Source organism: Muntiacus reevesi, chromosome 2, assembly GCF_963930625.1.
Source record: "Muntiacus reevesi chromosome 2, mMunRee1.1, whole genome shotgun sequence".
Taxonomy (NCBI): Eukaryota; Metazoa; Chordata; class Mammalia; order Artiodactyla; family Cervidae; genus Muntiacus; species Muntiacus reevesi.
Window position 1 is genome coordinate 57,343,175 of NC_089250.1, and position 18,793 is coordinate 57,361,967.

Below are 18,793 nucleotides of genomic sequence, written 5' to 3' on the forward strand. Positions count from 1 at the left end.
TAATGGCTGAGAAAAATTTTAAAAAGAAGACTATTTTGTGACACACAAGATTATATGAGATTTACAGTTTGGTGTCCATAAATAAAGTTTTAGTATTCCACAGTCACACTAACTGGTTTATGCATCACCTGAGCCTGCTTTTGTGCTGTAACAACAGATTTGAGTAGTTGTGACAGCGACACTATGGCTCAGAAAGCTGAAAATATTATTTTCAGAAATGTTGTTTACAGAAGGAGTTTGCCATGACCAGAATTTCTCAAACTGTGTTCTATGAAGAATCATGATCAGTTACGTGCAAGAAAGGCTAGGCTGGATGAACTAAGCAGGTTTCACTGCAGGACTTCTCAGAGCCTTTATTTTGCCGATGTCCATTGTGAATCTCCTGATAGGGTCAATAGCATTCCAAACTTGTTTGGATTCCAAATAAGTTTGGACGAATTCCAAACTTATTTGGCAATAGGTTCATTCAGCTCTTCTTTGTCCTTAAAAGTCCCTGTGGAACATATTGGGGATGGGGCACCCATGAGGCTGAGGGAGACCTGATTGCTGTCTTCAGAGTGATCTTTTCCCTGAACTTATGGATATGGGTTTGACCTGCTAACTTGACCTCAGTGGATCTGGTGCTCCTCTGTCCTGCCTACCCTTCTGGCTCGGGATAGCTTAGGTTTGGTTTTTCTCTTAAGTGACACTCAACCCAATCAAGCCTGCCAACCCCTTTCTCCCCCACACCCAGGGTCTTTGTCCCCCACCTTTTGCCGAGGCTCGGCATTTATTGAGGTGTCACGGCCTGATGGTTGGAGCCTGGGCTCGGGAGCTGGCTAAACTCCCCGGGTTTGAGTCCCAGCTCTGCTGTTTCTAGCCACATGACCCAGGGTGAGTCACTTAATGTCCCTCCTCTGGAAAATGGGGTTAATAATAGCTTCCACCTCTCAGGGTGGTTGTGAAGGATTAGATGAGCTCATGCGAGTGAAAAGCTTAATTGCCTAACATGTGGTAGCTACTAAGCACAAAGTAAGTGCTTTCTGCCATTGTCTCCTATAATCCTCACCATTCCCATTTGGGTGGATGCTATTATTAGCATCTCCATGGGACAGGTGAGGGAATTGAGGCCCCTGAGGGGTGTTGAGTCTCCATATTCCATCAGCTGCCTCCATGCCAGAGGAGTATAGCCTAGTGGCCGCAAGATGATGCCTAGAGTTAGGGTAAGGGTCCGATGCCAGGCCCCTGACTTGCTGCCTCCCCTCCTCCCCTCCTAATGGGGCCCTGGGACCTCACTTGTCCAGGTGCTGTGCATGCTGAGGCAGCAAATTTGGTCCAGTTGCCCGAGTCAAGGAAGGCCCACCCACCCACACCATCTGGGAGGGACAGAGTATTCAGTGGCCAGCTGGGCATGTGAGTTTTTGGATCTTTGAAGGGGGGATGAGATAAGAAGTGAGAGAGCCCAGCATTTCTGAGACCATAGGCTCCTGGCTGGGAAACTTCTCCTCCAAGGGTTTCCTTCTGCATCAGAATCCCCGGGGTGGCAGGCACATTGAACATACAGATTCCCAGGCTCCACCCCCCAGACCCTCTGACGGCGAGTCCCCGAAGATGGGCCCAGGAATCTGCCTTTTCTCACAAGCTCCTCAGTAATTTGGGATCTGGCCCAATGATAAGATTCTGGTGAAGTCATGCCCCGTGTTTGGGGGTACACTGTTTATAAGATGGTGCTCAGGCTGGCCACGTCTAAACGTGAGTTCACACCTTTTCATGTTGGATGCCTACACAGGAGAAAGACCAGCAGGGCCTGCTGGGGAGTCCGTGGATGCTGGGGTCCACGTGATGGGCAGATTAGTGGGCAAATACTGTGTGCCAGCCCTGTGTGGCCTGTGGAGACAGCCTGGTCCCTGCCCTGGGACCACCTGCTAGCCGTAACATGAACTCAGTGAGGGTCGCTGCCTTGGACAGCACTTGGAGAGGACGAGTTCCAGGGCCGTGGCACCCGGGCCCAGCTCCCAGTGCCCCATCTGGGAGGAGAGGGGACGGGGCCCTGAGCTAGGCTTGCAGTGTCTTACAGTGAGCTCACTTTCATCCTTGTGAAGTACAGGGGTTACAGACCTCCTTTCCTGATATTTGGTGCAAGGTGAGGTGAGCCTGGGTCTCTAAATGCCGCCTGAGACCACCCAGGAAGCATGTATCTGTTTCCTCTTCCTCCAGCTGCGGCCATCCTGTCGGAGAGTGTTCACAGCTGGGGCCTCCACCAGCCAGCATGCCCTTGCGGGAGAAGCCCATAAACCCCTCGGGCACCTGGGGCTCATCAGGAACCAAGTGGGGAGCCTCATCTCGTCTCCGAGGATGGGATGCTGCGGGAAAGAGGGCTGGTGTCTGCTGTCCCTCCTTGCACAGACAAGCACAGGAAGCCCCTCCCTTGCCCCAGTCACACAGGCTGGACAACCCCTACCCACCAGGGGTGGTGGGAGAGAGGAGAAGAGGCCCCCTGAGTGGAGGGAACCCTGGCACTAGAGTGGAGGGCCTGCCAGTTGGCAAGGAGGCTGTCCAGGCGGTGCTGCTGAGAGCTGAACCCTCACAGCCTGCCTGGACCAGGGGGTCTCATGCAGGAGCAGAAGGGGGTCAGGCCTGCAGCTCCTGCATTGACTCCAGGGCCCAGGAGCCTGGTGCTCCAGGAGGTGGCCTCATGTGATCTTGGGAGTTTAGTCCAACCTCCTGATGCCATGTCCCTTGTTCCTCGGGCATGATTATGGCTGGGAGGAAGAAAAGAGTGAATTCATGTAAAATGCTGAGCCCTGGGCCAGCACGCTGTCCGCGGAATGACGTCACCAGCGGCCACACCTGTGGGCAGTGTGTTATTAACAAGCTTCTGCTGGGTGAACAGCTGGACATCTGGACCGAGCCTGGGACCCTAAAGCGTCTTGGTTTCTGCCTGGCTGTCCTCTCCAAATCCCCTTTCCTGAGAAGAGTTTGAAAAAGGACCCAGAAGACAGTGGGTTTCCCACAGGACAAACTAGAGGAGCCAGTGTCACTGAAATGGCCAGGGGTCCTCCCTCCATTCAAAAATATTAAAAATTAGGTTTATAACCATCTGGGTATAATGATGAATATAATCCTAGCTGTATTAAAAATGAAAACATTGTCTCCAGTCCTAAAAACTCCATGTTTTGTGTTCTGATTTTAAGAGATATTAGAATGTTTTCCTGGGTCCCTAAAAGTACCGTGGGCCCAGCCACGGGGCCCGATGGACAAGTCAGCCCAGGACCTGCATGCCAACCTGGGGAGTGATGATGAACCCTCTCCCAGCACCTGGTGGTCAGAACCAGCTTCCTACAGTCAAGGGCCTCTTGGCCCACATTGAAAACACATTTATTCACTCAACAGACATCTGTGTGGAGCTCTGATGGGCCAGGGGACTATCGCAGACACTGCTCCAGCTTGAACAAGATGAAGTTTCTGCTCCCATCCTGAGGACGGCTCAGGGGGGGTTCCAGCACATGGCATTCCTGATATTGCCTCCCACTGCCAAACAGCGGCGCAGTGAATACTGATCTGGACTGGAGACTCTTACATCTTTGCAGACACAGAAGCACCTACTCCTTTGTTCCCAAGACAAGGGCTCCAGCCTCTTGTCCTTACTTACAGGATCCTCCTCCTCTCCCTTGTCTGCTTAAGAAATCACTGACGGCTCAGGAGGGCAGCACTGATCAGCCCCGGCTCCCTGACCCAAGAATATAATCTGAGGGTCTCAGTTCCCCTCTCAGACTCTCTCGTAGGGGACCTCCAGCTTCCTGACCCTCCCAGAGCTCCAAGACCAGAAGGGCCCCTTCTTTTCCCACCCACCCACCTCTGCCTTCGGGTGGCAGACTCGGGCTTGTGCTGGACTTCTGTGTGCAGAGAGGGCCTCGGGCTTCTCTCCAGGGCCGCAAGAGTACATATCCCTATTCTTGATCATCCCAGATGGGATCAAATGGGATTGTGAGGCACTTAAAGGATTGAGGGCATATGCCGTGCAAGTGTGGCGCCTGCTGCAGCAGCTGGGGACAGCCCCGGGAGTGAGCTGATCGCCCACGGAGGCTGAAGAGAATAAGCCCCATCAAGCTGAGGTCAGAGAGCAGTCCACCCGAGGCACAGCTGGCTCCCAGGTGCCTTCGCCCTTGCGATTGCTTCACATCCTGTTTGTTCAGAAGCCAGAGCGAGAGAGCCGAGGAGGAGGCGGCCTTGATGACCAGGAGGCTGGGATGGGTCCCTCCAGGGCTGGTGGGCACTGGCAGCTGGGGTGGCCTTGGGAAATCGGGGCGAGGAGATGTCACAAACATTAACTGTGTTCCCACTGGTCACTTAGGCCTTGGTCCATCAAGAGAAGTGGCTGGAATTAATGTGTTTTGCACAATGAAGGAGGAGCATTCTTATGCTCTGGGACTCTGAGGGGCACCTGATAGCTGTATGCCTGGAAAACAAAGAAGCCACAAGAAAACCAAAATGCCCCCACTCTCTGCAGTTGAGCTGCACCCCATCCTCTCCTGGGTGGCCCATCTTGTGCTTCTCGTCGGCTCCTGGGCTCTTCTGGGCTGGTAGTGCCATTTATTCTCAGGCCACTGGGACCTGCCAGCCATGGCCAGATGCTCTGGCTCATCCCTGGTCCTCAACGCACTTTCCAGAGTCCAACATCCTTGCCCACCTGGCCCGCCTTTTGTAAGGACCTCCCCTTCGAGCCTCCATGGATCCCTCCTACTCCTGGAGGCCCCAGAGGTGGTCTGTGTCCATGCCTGGGCAATCTCTCCTTTCTGCTTTTCCAGCCACTTGCACTCAGCGAAGGCTCAGCGGTCAAGTTTGTAGCCTCCAGTCAGCTTTCTTCATCTGTAAATGGAGTAGCTAGTAGTCAGTGGGCTTCTCTGTTGGTTCAGACGGGAAAGAATCAGCCTGCAATGCTGGAGACCAGGTTCAATCCCTGGGTTGGGAAGATCCCCTGGTATGGCAACCCACTCCAGTATTCTTGCCTGGAGAATCCCCATGGACAGAGAAGCCTGGCGGGCTACAGTCCATGGGATTGAAAGGAGTCGGACACGACTGAGTGACAAAGCACAGCCCAGCACAGTGGTCCGTAGTCCTGCCAGAGGAGCCGTACGCAGAATGGGCTCTGCACAGCGCCTGGCACGAGGCACGTGCTCAATAATCTGCTGTGAACCAGCAATGGGTAGAGCCCACTCTTCCAGGAACCCTTTCCTTGGCAGATAATAGACAGTAAAGGCATCTTATCTCACAGGGACATTTTATGGTTTTCTTTACAAGTCTAGAGTTACATGGATCTGGGTCAATTAGTCCAGAGATCAGCAAACTCTTTCTGTAAATGCCAGATGATAAATGTTTTAGTTTTGTGGGTCAGACACTCTCTGTGAGGTTCCTCAACTTGGTCATTAGAGTGGCAGTAAATATATGTGCTAAAGCAGATGGTAAAAGTGTGCATGGATGTGCAAGGCTTTGTTCCAGCAAAACTGTATTTTCAAAAAGATGCAGAGGGCTGGATTTGGCCCATGGACTTTAGTTGGCCACCCCTGGTTAGTGTTAGCAGCGGACCCAGCCCTGCCAGGGAAGCAGAACTGCTCTGTAGTCTCCCCGGCCTCTCCAGATGGCAGGCGGGATGATGCCGGCCCTGATGGACTCTGAGAGTGTGCAAAGAGTGTGGGGAATGGGCAACAAGAAGGACTGCACCTCTGTTTCACATCACAGAAATGAAGATGTAGGTCTACACAAAACCTGTCCTTGAACGTCTCATGACGCTTGTGCTCACCTACGCTGGAGACAGCCCACGTGTTCTTCAGCTGCTGACCAGGTCACTAGACTTCGTGCATCCACACTATGGACCGTGAAACTCATGGCACCATGAGAGCATCTCAGAGACACGTGGGTTGAAATCAGCTGGCACAGAAAACTAGGCGTGCCTGTATATGAAATATCTAGAAAGTGCAAACCTGTAGGGATGCAAACAGGTCAGTCATCGCCGGAGTCTGGGAGTCAGGGAAGGGAGTGACAAGAAAGCAGAGTTTCTCCTCCTTGGCACTGTTGGCATTTTCTGTGTGTTTTTTGGAGTGGAGATGTCCTGTGTGCTGTCAGATGTTTAGCAGCATCTCTGGCCTCCACCCACTCCATGCCAGTAGCATCCTTTGCCCCAAGTTGTAAAAACTGCCGCTGTCCCCTGGAGGGGGCAGACTCACCCCTGGTTGGACGCACTGAGATTAAGTAGCACAAGGGGATTCTTTGGGGTGTGGGCACTGCCCTGTATCCTGATAGAAGTGATGCTGAGAAGAACCCATACACACATTAAAACCGACCTGTTTACCAAAAGAAGGTCAATTTTTGTTGTTCAGTCACTCAGTCACGTTAGACTCTTTGCAACCCCATGAACTGTTAACACATCAGGCTTCCCTGTCCTTCACCATTTCCCGGCATTTGTTCAAATTCATGTCCATTGAGTCAGTGATACCATCCAACCATCTCATCCTCTGTTGCCCCCTTCTCCTCCTGCCCTCAACCTTTCCCAGCATCAGGGTCTTTTCCAATGAGTTGGCTCCGTATCAGGTGGCCAAAATATTGGAGCCTATACATTAATTTGAAAACAAAAATATAAGAAAAGCCAAAAGGTAGAAACAGAATACCCCATAGACAGGCAAGCCATGAATTCTTCTAAGGATGAAGAAATCAGCAATTGGCAGTGTTACCTACCTGTTGGGTGGGTAGGAGGCCTTCCCACTGTGGTTGTTACAGTCTATGGCGGGGTCAGTCACCATCACATGCCAGGAAAGACTTTCTATCTTGACTAAAGGAGCGTGTCTTGGCAGATAAAACACAGATGCCTGGTTCAATGTGAATTTCAGATAAACAGCAAATCACTGCATAATATAAGTATGTCCCATGTATTGCAAACATTATTCATTTATTTGAAATTCAAATTTAACTGAACATCTTGTACTTTTATTTGCAAAATCTGATAACCCCATCCTTGGGCAAATCTTCAGGTTTTTTTTCTCCTTCTTTTTTTAAACCTATTAACTCTTGTCTAAGGCTTCCCAGGTGGCTCAGTAGTAAAGAATTCACCTGTCGATGCAGCAAACACAGGTTTCATCCCTGGGTCGGGAAGATCCTCTGGAGGAGGAAATCGCCTGAAAAATCCCATGGGCAGAAGAGCCTGGCAGGCTACAGTTTCTGGGGTCCAAGTTGGACCCCACTGTGTGACTGAGCACGAGCATGAACACTTGTCTAGAATATAAATCCTTTTCAGCTTTCCCAAAGATACAGACCTATGTTAAAATAAGATGCGTCTCTTTTGCCTAGATGAATGTCACCCAGCTCAATCCCTCTGCCTAATACGTTTGGCTTGGCTCTGTATTCAGTGTGGTTTGCCCTGGACATTTAGAGACAAATAAAACAAATACTTGCAAGTGCTAAGTGAAGCCCATATATTGTAACATCATAAAATGAAAAGGAATTCCTCTCCCAGCCAACCCACGCGTCCTCTCCCCCAATATAACCTTTCTCTGCCCTTTGTGGGGATATTAAAACAAAAATAAACTTTATGTATGTACATATCCACATATGTTGGTATATGCTTTAACTTTCTTTGCTCCCTTGTGGAATCACACTGTATCATGTTCTGCCTGTCACTTGGCAGCCCTTCCTTCTGTCCGTCTCATGAGAGCCTAGACCTGTCTTGTTCCTGTCGGAACACCCCTCTACCCCCGGGCACAGAGCTGTGCTGGGCTCGGGACATGTGGGCGCCAGGGATATTTGTAAATAGATGAGTGGATTTTTTAGATGGCTGGTTGGTACTCCATGCCGTGGCCCCCATCCAATTGTCCTGCTTTAACAAAGCATCACATCGTCTCTGTGTTGCCTGACTTACTTTCAGGAGGGTATACATAACTGCTGGCTCTCAACCTGGGACATTTTGCCTCCCAGGGGACACGTGGCCAGGTCTGCAAACATGTCGGGGATGCATTTTGGGAACAGCCAAGTATGCGGCCAACACATCCTACAATGCCCACGACAGTGCCCCAGAGAACCATCAGCCCAAATGCCCAGTGCTGGGTGGAGAGGCAGCTGCATGTGCAATCACCTTCTTGGTGAATGTGCTTGTTTTCTCCCCAAAGTATGATCCCAACTATCAAATATGCGCATGGGTATGAAGAGAAAAGACTAGAAGGAAAGGCTCAAACTACTTACAGAATTACAGACTTAGCAAACTTTGGGGTATGAATTTTGGAAAAATCCCTTTAACTGGACTAGGGTTTTTTCATGCACTGTACAATGCAGTGAAAAGGTAAAAGTTTCAACATGTGAATGCTGGGTGGGTTCAGTACAACATGCTTAAGTACGACCCTACCACAGATGGCATACTGGTCAGGATCTAGCTGCCTACACAGATGGGCAGTCCGAGGGCTGGTGACTAGTCCTGCCTCTGATCTCTCCTGCCTGTGGGCAGAGTTTTGGTGAAACATGCTTTGGGTCCCATCTGAGAGCTCTAGCCTGTGTGGGGACAGTGGGCGCAAGGGACCATCCCTGACCTGAGTTGCTGATTATTCGTAGGAGCACAATGTGTATTCAGGGCCCAGAGAGGCCGCCCTGAGCACTGTGGGGATCCAGGGGAGGGCATGGTGGGTGGGGGCTTGTTTCTGGACCCCCTCTTGGCTTTCCCTGTCCCCACTCCATCTGCTCCCCACACACCAGCCCCAGTGGGCCTCTTAGCACAGAACTCTGGCCCTGCCACATCCTCTGGGGCTGCTGTCACACCTAGAACATGACCCCCAGCCCCCACTGAGACATGTGACTCACCACTGACCAGTCCCCCCTCATCCCTGAGCGCACCCCCCTCTCTGGTCAGCGCATGGCGGCTGCCACCTTGTTCGGTGCTATACCCAGCAGCAGCCCAGCACAGTGCCTGGCACACAGTGGGGGCTCCATGAATCATTGTAGATTGAACTACTAAATGGATAAGCAAGTTGTTTGTTCAAACCTGGGACGGAAGAGGACAAGGCAAAGGGATTTGCAGATGCAAGACCCCCTCAGTGGCCACAAGAGATGAGATCAACATGCATTTCATTGACAAGGAAAGATGTCCACAGTACGTTGCTCCCAAACCATTTTTTTTGTGAAACAGCAAGGACAGCACATCACTAGGTCGTGTTTTCATAACCTCCCACCCTAACAGGAAGAAAAGCTATGACAAACCTAGACAGTGTATTAAAAAGCAGAGACATCACTTTGATGACAAAGATCCGTATAGTCCAGTTTTCCTAGTAATCATGTACCAGTGTGAGAGTTGGACCATAAAGAAGGCTGAGTGCTGAAGAATTGATGCTTTCGAACCACGGTGCTAGAGAAGACTCTTGAGAGTCGCTTAGACAGGAAAGAGATCAAGACAGTCACTCCTAAAGGAAATCAACCCTGAATACTCATTGGAAGGACTGATACTGAAGCTCCAATACTTTGGCTACTTGAGGTGAAGAGCCGACTCATTGGAAAAGACCCTGATGCTGGGAAAGATTGAAAGCAAAAAAAGAAGGGTGCGACAGAGGATGAGATGGTTAGACAGCATCACCGACTCAATGGACATGAATCTTAGCAAATGCCAAAAGATAGTGAAGGACAGGGGAGCTTGGCGTGCTGCAGACCATGGGGTCACAAAGAGTCGGACATTGACTTAGCGACTGAACAACAATCCAAGAGGAAGCCAGGGGATGGACGCAGTTCAGAGTTCATTCCTCATTCTTCCCAGTGCCCAGGGTCACATAGTTGATGTTTCAAGGAACACCAGGGAGGTGAAGAGGAGTCTGGGAGAGAGCTGTCTCCTCCCCCACCCCTTGGCTCTTTGAGGTGTGGCCCTGAGCGAAGGGGGCCTCTAAGCTCATGTCAGCCTCCACCCAGTGTTGGGGAACCTTGACCTCTTTTTAGCACACGGCGCAGCCCAGGAGGGAGGCTGGGGTACTTGCAGCTCTGGGACACGCTGATGTCACAGCTGAGAACTTGACCTTTGGCTCCAACAGAACAGGGTTCAGATCCTGGCTCCACCACCGACCTGTTGCAAGGCCTTCATAGTGTAATCTTTCTTCTCTTTATAAAGTGACATCATGATATCTGCTCCGTGGGGCCATGTAGAGGGTTGGATGGACTGTGAGTGCTCCATCCACTGTTGGCATGGGAGGCATTTGTTCATTTAGCAAATGGTCATTAAATCCATGAGTGCTAGGCACTGTGATAGGCATCCTTATACTATTTATTAACAAAAACTGTCTCCCAGCATTCAGTGGATGGATCATTCCTACCCCTGTTTTTTAAAAATTAATGAATTAATTTATGTATTATTTATTTTTTACCTGCTACATGCAGTCTTTCTTTAGTTGTGGCCAGTGGGGGCTACTGTTCGTTTTGGTGCTGGGGCTTCTCATTGCAGTAGTTTTTCTTCTTGCAGAGCACAGGCTATAGAGCGAGGTGGCTTCAGTAGTTGTGGTGTGGGCTTAGTTTCTCTGAGGGATGTGAAATATTCCCAGACCAAGGATCAAACCAATTTCCCTTGCATTGGTAGGTGGGTTCTTTACCATTGGACCACCAGGGAAGTCCTCATTCTTTTTTTTTTTTTTTTTGTACTTAAAAAAATTAACTTCTGACCCATAACATGGAATTCACCATCTAGTGGTTTTTAGCACATTCACCTTCTTGTATAGTCATTGCACTGTCTAGTGGTCTTCCTCAGAAGTGACTTCCTGTCCATTAGTGCTCACCCCATGCCCTTCCTTCCCCAGGCTCCCGGAAACCATAAATTTACTTTCTGTTTCTATGGATTTACCTATTCTGGACATTTCGTATGAATGAAATCATATAATATGTGATGTTTTGTGACTAGTTTCTTTCACATAGCATAACATTTTCAAAGTTCATTCATGCTGTAACATGGATCCATACTTCTTTTTTTTTTTAATGGAGAATAATATTCCTTTGTATGGATACACCACATTTTATTTATCCATTCACTAGCTAATGGACATTTGGGTTGTTTCCACATTCTGGCTGTTATGAATAATGCTGCTGTGAACAGTTGTGAACCTATGTTTTTAGTTCTCTTGGGTATATACTTAGGGGTGGAATTGCTGGGTCGTATGAGAATTCTGTGTATAACTCTTTGAGGAACTGCCAAGCTGTTTTTCAAAATACCTGCAACATTTTTATAACCCCAACAGCAGCATATGAAGGTTCTACTCGCTCCACATCCTCACCAGTATTTGTTTTTTGTCCGCCTTTATTTTAGCCATCCTAGTGGGAGCAAAGTGACATTTCACTGTAGTTTTCCATACTCCTGTTTTTTGTTGAAGCTGAATGTCTGTTGTGGTGACACAGCTTTTACCTTGAAAGCCTTAATCTTTTCTCATATTTGGTGACAGAGGGGGAATAATCCATACCCACCCTCTGAGTGCCTGTGCCTGCCAGGCCCAGGATAACTTGCTACCCTGTTCCCTGGTTCCCAAGCCTCTAAAAAAGGGGACCAAGAAAAACCCCTTGATGGCAACTCAGACTAAACAATCAAAGAGGTTTATTCATTTGGGTGATTGGGGCAAGAATCCGGTCAGCTTCAGAACTGGTTTGATCCAGTGGCTCAGTGATATCACCAGAAATCTGCTTTTCTCTCTGCTCTTCCTTCCACCAGCTCAGCCCCATTTGATGATGTAGTCCACCTATGGTTGCCAGATGGTGGCTGTTTCTGGGTTCTCCTTCCGCCCTCAATGCTCTCCAGGGAAAGAGAAGGTTGCTGTGAACCCTACACTTGGAAACTTCCATTCATTGGCTCAATTGGGTCACTTTAACCAATGACTATGGCTGGAGGGTTGGTTGCTGAGTATTAGAATACAGGCCCTGCCTGCTAAGGTCAGGCTGGAATCAGTTTAAGGCACAGCTGCCTAAATAAAAATTGAGTTGAGTAGCAAGAAATGGGGTGGGGGAGAGAGGGCATGGATGAGACAATTGGCATTGCCCCTGTTTCACAGAGGAGGAAATAGAGGCCCCAGCATGCAGCTTCCTCATAGGCTGGTCACCAGCAGATGTGAGTTTCAGCCACCTGGAGACCCCCTTCCCTCTGTCTTCCCACTTCTCAGCTGAGGCTATGGGACCCTGGACCTGGCTATACTGCCAGTGGCCAAAGGGAGCCAGACACCCTCCCTCAGAGGTGCAGTGACTGCATTTAGTGGATCTGAAACAGCATCAGGTTTTCAGGGAGGCATTTTTATTTTGCCCTAACAGCCTTCCGGGGGAGGGGGGTGGTGTACAGTTCCTAGGGGCTCGACTTTAATGGTTTCTTTTATAGAATCATTCAAATTATAGATGAGTGAACTCGAGGAAACCCTGCTAAAGAATGCAGGAAAGCTGGTATTAAGAGGGACTAAGGTGAAGTAGTGGTGGGTGGGGGAGCTGTTTTGAACATTTGCTGTAATACAGCTAACGCAAATGCCCCTGATGCTGAGCTGGTCCTTGGGTGTCTGGGTTTGTGGACATCAGGCCCATCTAGAGAGCTCCAAGGGAAGTTGATTCCAGAGTGACTGGGCCCAATGCCTTTGCTGGTCTCCAACCCCTCTCACCAAACTTGCAGGGACCATATCTATCGTGGTTAAGCAGCCTGCCCTGGTTTCAAATTCAGCTCCCTCACTTCCAAGCTCGTTGTCCTTGGGCAAGTTTTCAGCCTTGAGCTGTTTTGTCTTCTTGCTTTATCTTCCTTTGGAATACTTATCACCACTGGACATGGTAGTAGTTATTGACCGGGGGGAACTTCTGCAGAAATTAACACTTGTGGCTGGCAATTTGTTATGTAAGTGAATACTGAGATGTCTCCGATCAATTAACATTGGAGTGACAACACATTTTAATACGTCTCTGGTCAATAATGAGTTAAGTATATATTGACCAATGGCCTCATTGTTGCTGCAGCTGGTAGCCTGTTCTTAGCCCCCATCACTCTGGACCCATCCGCAGAGTACAGAACACCATGACTGCCTCACCCGCCTTCTCACCCAGTATCCAGGGTCTTCAGTTCTCTTGGCGTCCCTCTTCCTCTTGTTCTGGCTTCCTTCGGATCCTTTGCCACTGGGCGGTGCTTGTGTGCAGCCTCTGCTGCATTCCCCAGACCTCTCAGATGGAGACAGGGCCCCTGGGCTCAGCCCTCACATTGCTTGTCTGATCTCCTGGACCACTGTCCTGAGCTGGCATCTAATCTAATGAGCACTTCCGGTGAGCAGAGGTCTGCTGGGAGCATCTGGGCGTCGAATGGCAGAGGCCGGATGTGAACCCAGGAAGGTGGGCCCAGGGCCAGAGCATGTCCTGCCTCCAAGGCCATCTCTCCTGCTGGTGAAGTGGATTCCAGATGTGGCTGGGCCCAGGTGAAGAGGGATGGGGAGTCAGACCAGGACTCAGAGGTTCCACTGCCTGCCCACCTCCCCCTCCCTTTTCCCTTGGGCGTCAGGTGGGGGTTTCAGTCGGGAGCCGCTGAGTCACACTGTGTCACACCCCTCCCGGCTCCGTTTGTCTCTGCGCACACATCACCACGGGCTCCCTGCCCTGCATGATTCCTGCCTGCCTTCCCCACCAGTGTGCACGCCCAGAGGCCAGGGAGTTCTCTCTGTGACTCCTACTGTGTTCCAATTTCCTAGGACAACCCGGTGTAGAGTCAGAGCTGAGGCCATGCTTATGATGAAGGAGTGGCGAGTACATGGACAGACATTGTGAGGTTCAGCTAACATGACATCTGTTCAGCCCTTCCCACTAACCACCTGTTCTGTGCATTTGACTGCTTCCCGTATAGGGCAGAGCATCAACCCCAAGTTGGCAGGCCTGATCGGGCGGCAGGGGCCCCAGAACAAGCAGCCCTTCATGGTGGCCTTCTTCAAGGCCACTGAAGTCCACCTCCGCAGCACCCGCTCCACAGGAGGCAAGCAGCGCAGCCAGAATCGCTCCAAGACGCCCAAGAACCAGGAAGCCCTGCGGGTGGCCAATGTCGCAGGTACGCCGGGGTGGAGGGTTTACTCCATGGACCCCGAGGAGCCCACAGGGAGCCCCCTGAAGGACCCTAGCCGGGGGTGGCTCAACATCCATGCATGTGCTCCACAGATGGTTCTGGAACCCAGGCAGCAGGAAGCACCACCCGCAGAATCCCTTCCTGCCCAGAGCTCTTCATTGTGTAAATTGTGTCATAAATTCATTTCGAAATGCAAGTAGCAGAACATGAGTGTCACAGGATGCCAAATCATGTGAAATTTCTTAACAAACAAAACAAGAACTACAAATAAAAGAAGGAGAACTATGAAAACATACACGGAAGGAAGACTTCACCCCATCGTCATGAGGAAGGGAGGGAGAAAAAGTGAGGGGGAGTTGCTGTATCTTTAATTTTATTTCTTCAAGTGAAATGCATTTGAAACCCATGGCAAACTTTAACACTTGCGGAACATGGGTGGTAAGATTTTCTTGTAGAGCCTTCCCAGCTCTGGGTTCATCATGACCTGGAAAAGGCCTGGGATTGGTGGGAGGAAGTGTGGAAGGGAGTGTGGGAGTGTTTAGAAGGGTGAGGGGGTGTGGCAGAGCAGCCCCCACCCTAAGATCCACATATATTGTCAATAGCTTCTTCTGCCTTACCTGGAAGGTCATTTCCAGAATTTTTAAATTGCTGTTCATTTTCCTTTCCAGGGAAAAGCAAAAATACAGTTACTGTGATTGGTGATGTTTTTTAAGAGCAGGGCGCCCTGCCAGATGGACTCCAGTGAGTCTGTGTGGTTCCAGAGTTTGTACGAAGAGATTTTGTAAGAATTCTTTTCTGGCAGGTGCATCCACTCTTTTTTAGGCTTGCTCAAGTGGAATCTGATCCCCCAAATTAAAAAAGCAACAAAATCTCTTCATTTGTATTTTAAGCATGCTCTATGCCAGGTTCTTGGGGGTTGGGGTTCAACAGCGAAAGCCCAGCTATGGCCCACAGCAAGGTGGGCAGAAGGGGGCTGTCATTCACAGGCACACTGATCACAGCTCTGGGAGCCAGGAGATGGTGACGAGGGACCCTTTAGGGGGTGGTTCAGAGGAGACTTCTTCAGGGGCAAACTGGTGCCCCCAAGGTCAGGCTGGGTGGGCTGGAGACCAGCACTCCAGACAGTGGGACCCGTAAGTGGAGGGAGTTTTCATGGCAGCTTTGGCAGGCGGTGGAGGGCAGGCCACGTGGCTGGGACAGGGAGGGTGCGGCTGGGGAGTGAGCAGAGTCAAGTGTCCTCTTGGGAGCCACATCGTGAGTTTGAATTTCATCCAAAGCAAATTTGGAGGCCTTTGCAGGGTTTTAAGCTGTGATGTGGGGTGGGGTTGATAAGCAGCTCATTCTGGCTGCTCTGAGAATGGTGGGAAGCAGGGTGGGGTGCTTGGGGAGGGTCAGAGCAGGGAGACTTGTTAGAGGCTTTTCCATGTCAGGCAGGCAGGAAGTGCTGGCAAATGTCAGCCTTGCAAAATCTCACATGTCTCAGAGGTCTGTCAGGTGTAGTGGTCTAACCAAGGTAATGAAAGGGGAGGGACTGCCCTCAAAGTCTTAGAATTGCACACCCAGCTTCCCTCACCACATCCTTACCAAACCGCCATCGTCTTCACTTACATAGCTCCCAGGACGGGGCCCTCACTACCATACATGACAGTTCTACCTTGGCCAAGATCTGCTTTCTTGCTCTAGATTTCTACTTCCTGGTCCTGTTTGAAGTTCACTTAAATCCTGCCTGGAAGTTTAATTTAAAAAAGAAATACCAAAGCCTGGGCCCCACCACAGTCTTAAAAAACCAGAATCTCGCAGGGTGTGTTTGCCTGCACGTGCCTGTTGAAAGTGCTTTACCTCCTCCCATAATGGCTTCCCAGATGGCGCAGTGGTAAGGAATCTGCCTGCCAATGCAGGAGACACAGGTTCAATTCCTGGGTCGGGAAGATCCCCTGGGGGAGGAAATAACAACCCATTCCAGTATTCTTGTCTGGAAGATTCCCATGGACAGAGAGGAGCACAGTGGGCTTGCGTCCATGGGATCACAAAGAGTCGGACACGACTGAGCCCCTGAGCGCACACACACACCTCCCGGGATGGGCTGAGAACCCGGCCGCAGGGGCACACAAGTAGAAGCCTGCCTCCCGTGGGAGCCCTGTGTGTGCTGGAGGGACTGGACATGTTCTGCCGACCAGCCTTGCCCCCCAAAGGCCTTCAGCTGCTCCTCAGACTGTGTGGTTTGGGGTGAGAAGCTGGGATCCTCACTCCCCTTCCATTTCCTTCTCCCACCCCCATTTGGACCCAGCTCCCTGTCATTAGGCATCTTCACCAGATGACCCGTAGGGGTGGGTGCTGAGTCCAGGCAGCTGCTCGGGCGAGGCTTGCGGAGGTGGGTGAAGCAGCTCCTGCTTGCCTGCCCGCTGCAGCTGGGGGTGGGTGGGGCAGGGCAGGAGGGCAGGCCAGCTGGGAGTCCACTTCTTGAGCATCTCTGCTTCCTTTTCCTTGTCTTTCTGTTAAGAAGAGGTCAGAGTGAATAGGAGTTCTGACCACTTCCTCCCAGAGCAGCCTCCCATAATGCATTCCAGGGGAGCCTGAAGGAGCCAGGTGTCTGGGGTCCCTGAGGGCAGAGCCAGGGCCCAGCCCACACTGACATACCCACAACTAGCTTCAGGAGCTGCTCATGGCCTTGGCCTGTGGGGCCTTGGGCTTCAACATTAAGCCAAATGTCACTGCCTTGTTTTCAGGGCTGGGGAAACTGGCACTGAGGCCCCTACTCGCCATTCCTCTCCTCGTGGCAGACATTGCTAATCAATTACAGCACTTTCTTCCCAGTGAGCCTGCACGTACCTTCAGATTCTTCTTTACTCAGGGCACCAAACAGCCAGCAATGTTGGTCCTCAACACACAGCTTCTTTGCCACACCCCTGGCCCAGGCTAAAGTGCTCAGACCTTTGTCTTGTTCAGGCTCCTTCACACGGCGTCACAGCTGAGGTTGCTCCCGTCTCTCCCCTCTCCGTTCCGCCTGTCTACAGGGAAGGAGGGGAAGAAGGCTTGCGGGGTTTCTGCCTGGGGTCACAGGCGTGGTCACAGCGATGGAGGCCTTCCTGGATTTCTGCTGTGTCTGTGCCTTCCAGGTAGCACAGTGAATGGTCCAGGAGGTTGCTGGGTTCACCTCTGATGGGTCCCTTGGCCTTGACGTTTGTACATGAATGAGCACCAGGCCCTCCAGCAGCCCTGCTACCCTGCTTGTAGCCCTGCTACAAGAACCAGCTTGTGTTCTCTCTCTCCTTCAGCCCTCAGGTTAGGTCCTGAGGTGAGGAAGAGGGGCCCATGACTCCCATTCCTGCTCCATCCTCCCTAACCTCCCTCACCCCCAGCGGCGGAGCTCAGTGCAGAGCTTTCCCCTCCTCGCTGCCAACGGCCGACGCCTGCACTGCCTCCGCATTCCCGTCCTTCTGCCCTCCACCACTCCTGTCCTGGTTCTTGCTGACTTCTAACCCTCCTCTCCGTCCCACTCCATCTTCATCCTGGAATCTCCTACCTGGCCCACCATCTCACTTCCTCTGAAGGCTCTTGGTTGGCACCCACAGCACGGAGCCCCCAGCACATTCTTCCTGTCCTTCTCTCCTCCCTTAGTTCCTCCTCGATGCTCATCTGGATGAAACGTAATTGGTGTTTACTCATTTGATTATCATCTGCCCCCCTTGCTGGAAGATAAGCCCCTCGATGCTTCATTCACACTTGTAGCTCCAGTGCCCAAACCAGTATCTGCAAACCCATAGATGCTCTGTAACAATTTGTGTGAAGGAACAAACACATAAATGAATGAATGACATGCTGGTAATGAGGGCCCGAGACACCCGAAGGCCGGTGCTCCCTGCCCCCCTCATTGGGATCATCTCACTGGTTCTGAGTGTTTCCTAGGGGCCAGGATCCCTCCCTCCTAGAAACTTACAGGCCATTCTGTCATAATCAATTGTCATTTCCTCACTGGTTTGTACATTTTTTAAAATGTCTTCTCTCAACTCTAGATATAAAGATGTGTGTAAAATTAGGAATATTCAAAAAAGCCAATAGAAAGCCCGTGGGACGTTTTAGATGGAAGAGAGATAGATTGTGGTTAAGAAAAAAAAAAATGAATCCCTCTTGCTTCTGGGTACAGGGAAGATTATGCAGTAGCAGCAGAGTGTGTGTGTGTGTCACGGAGAAAGGGAGACAGAGAGAGAGAGAGAGAGACAGGAGAGAGACAGAGGAACAGATATTCCTACATGTTTACAAGTGCTCAGTTCCAAACCCCAAATTCCTACCAATGCTACATACTTCTGGAAAACCCCAGTGCATAATTTTCGTTCCTCAGAGAAACCTCAGTGTTGTGTTTTTCTGAAAGGTCAATGGGACTTGACTTTTTGCCCTCTCATGTCTTCTCGGTGGTGGGGGCTTTGTCCCAGGCCCTGTGTGTGCCTCCTCCTGCCTCCCTCCATGGGGCTGAGCATCTTGAGGCGTGAGGCTGAGTGGAAGCAGCACACCACCCCCCCCACCCCGCCCCATTCAGGCTCTCCCAGCCGGTATGATGGGGTGCAGATGGAGATGGATTCCCACACGGAATCTGGGCAGAAGTCAGCAACCAAACCAGAGAAAACAGTGTGCATAGGAGGATCCAGAGATAGCTGCGAACTAAGACTGTATGAGAGATGGGGGCTTTGGTACCTCCCCAATGGAGGCCATTTGCAGGGGGTAGAAATGAGTTTTGAGGCTACAGATGCTTGAACGACT

At 50.9% G+C, this 18,793-nt stretch overlaps 1 protein-coding gene across 1 annotated transcript in view; it reads left to right on the plus strand.

Moving 5' to 3' along the window:
- Positions 1-18,793, plus strand: part of BMP7 (bone morphogenetic protein 7) — an 85,395-nt gene that overhangs the window by 60,754 nt on the left and 5,848 nt on the right. Inside the window, exon 4 of the mRNA XM_065921742.1 lies at positions 13,826-14,023. Coding sequence (XP_065777814.1) covers positions 13,826-14,023 — 198 coding nt within the window. The remainder of the gene's footprint in view (positions 1-13,825; positions 14,024-18,793) is intronic.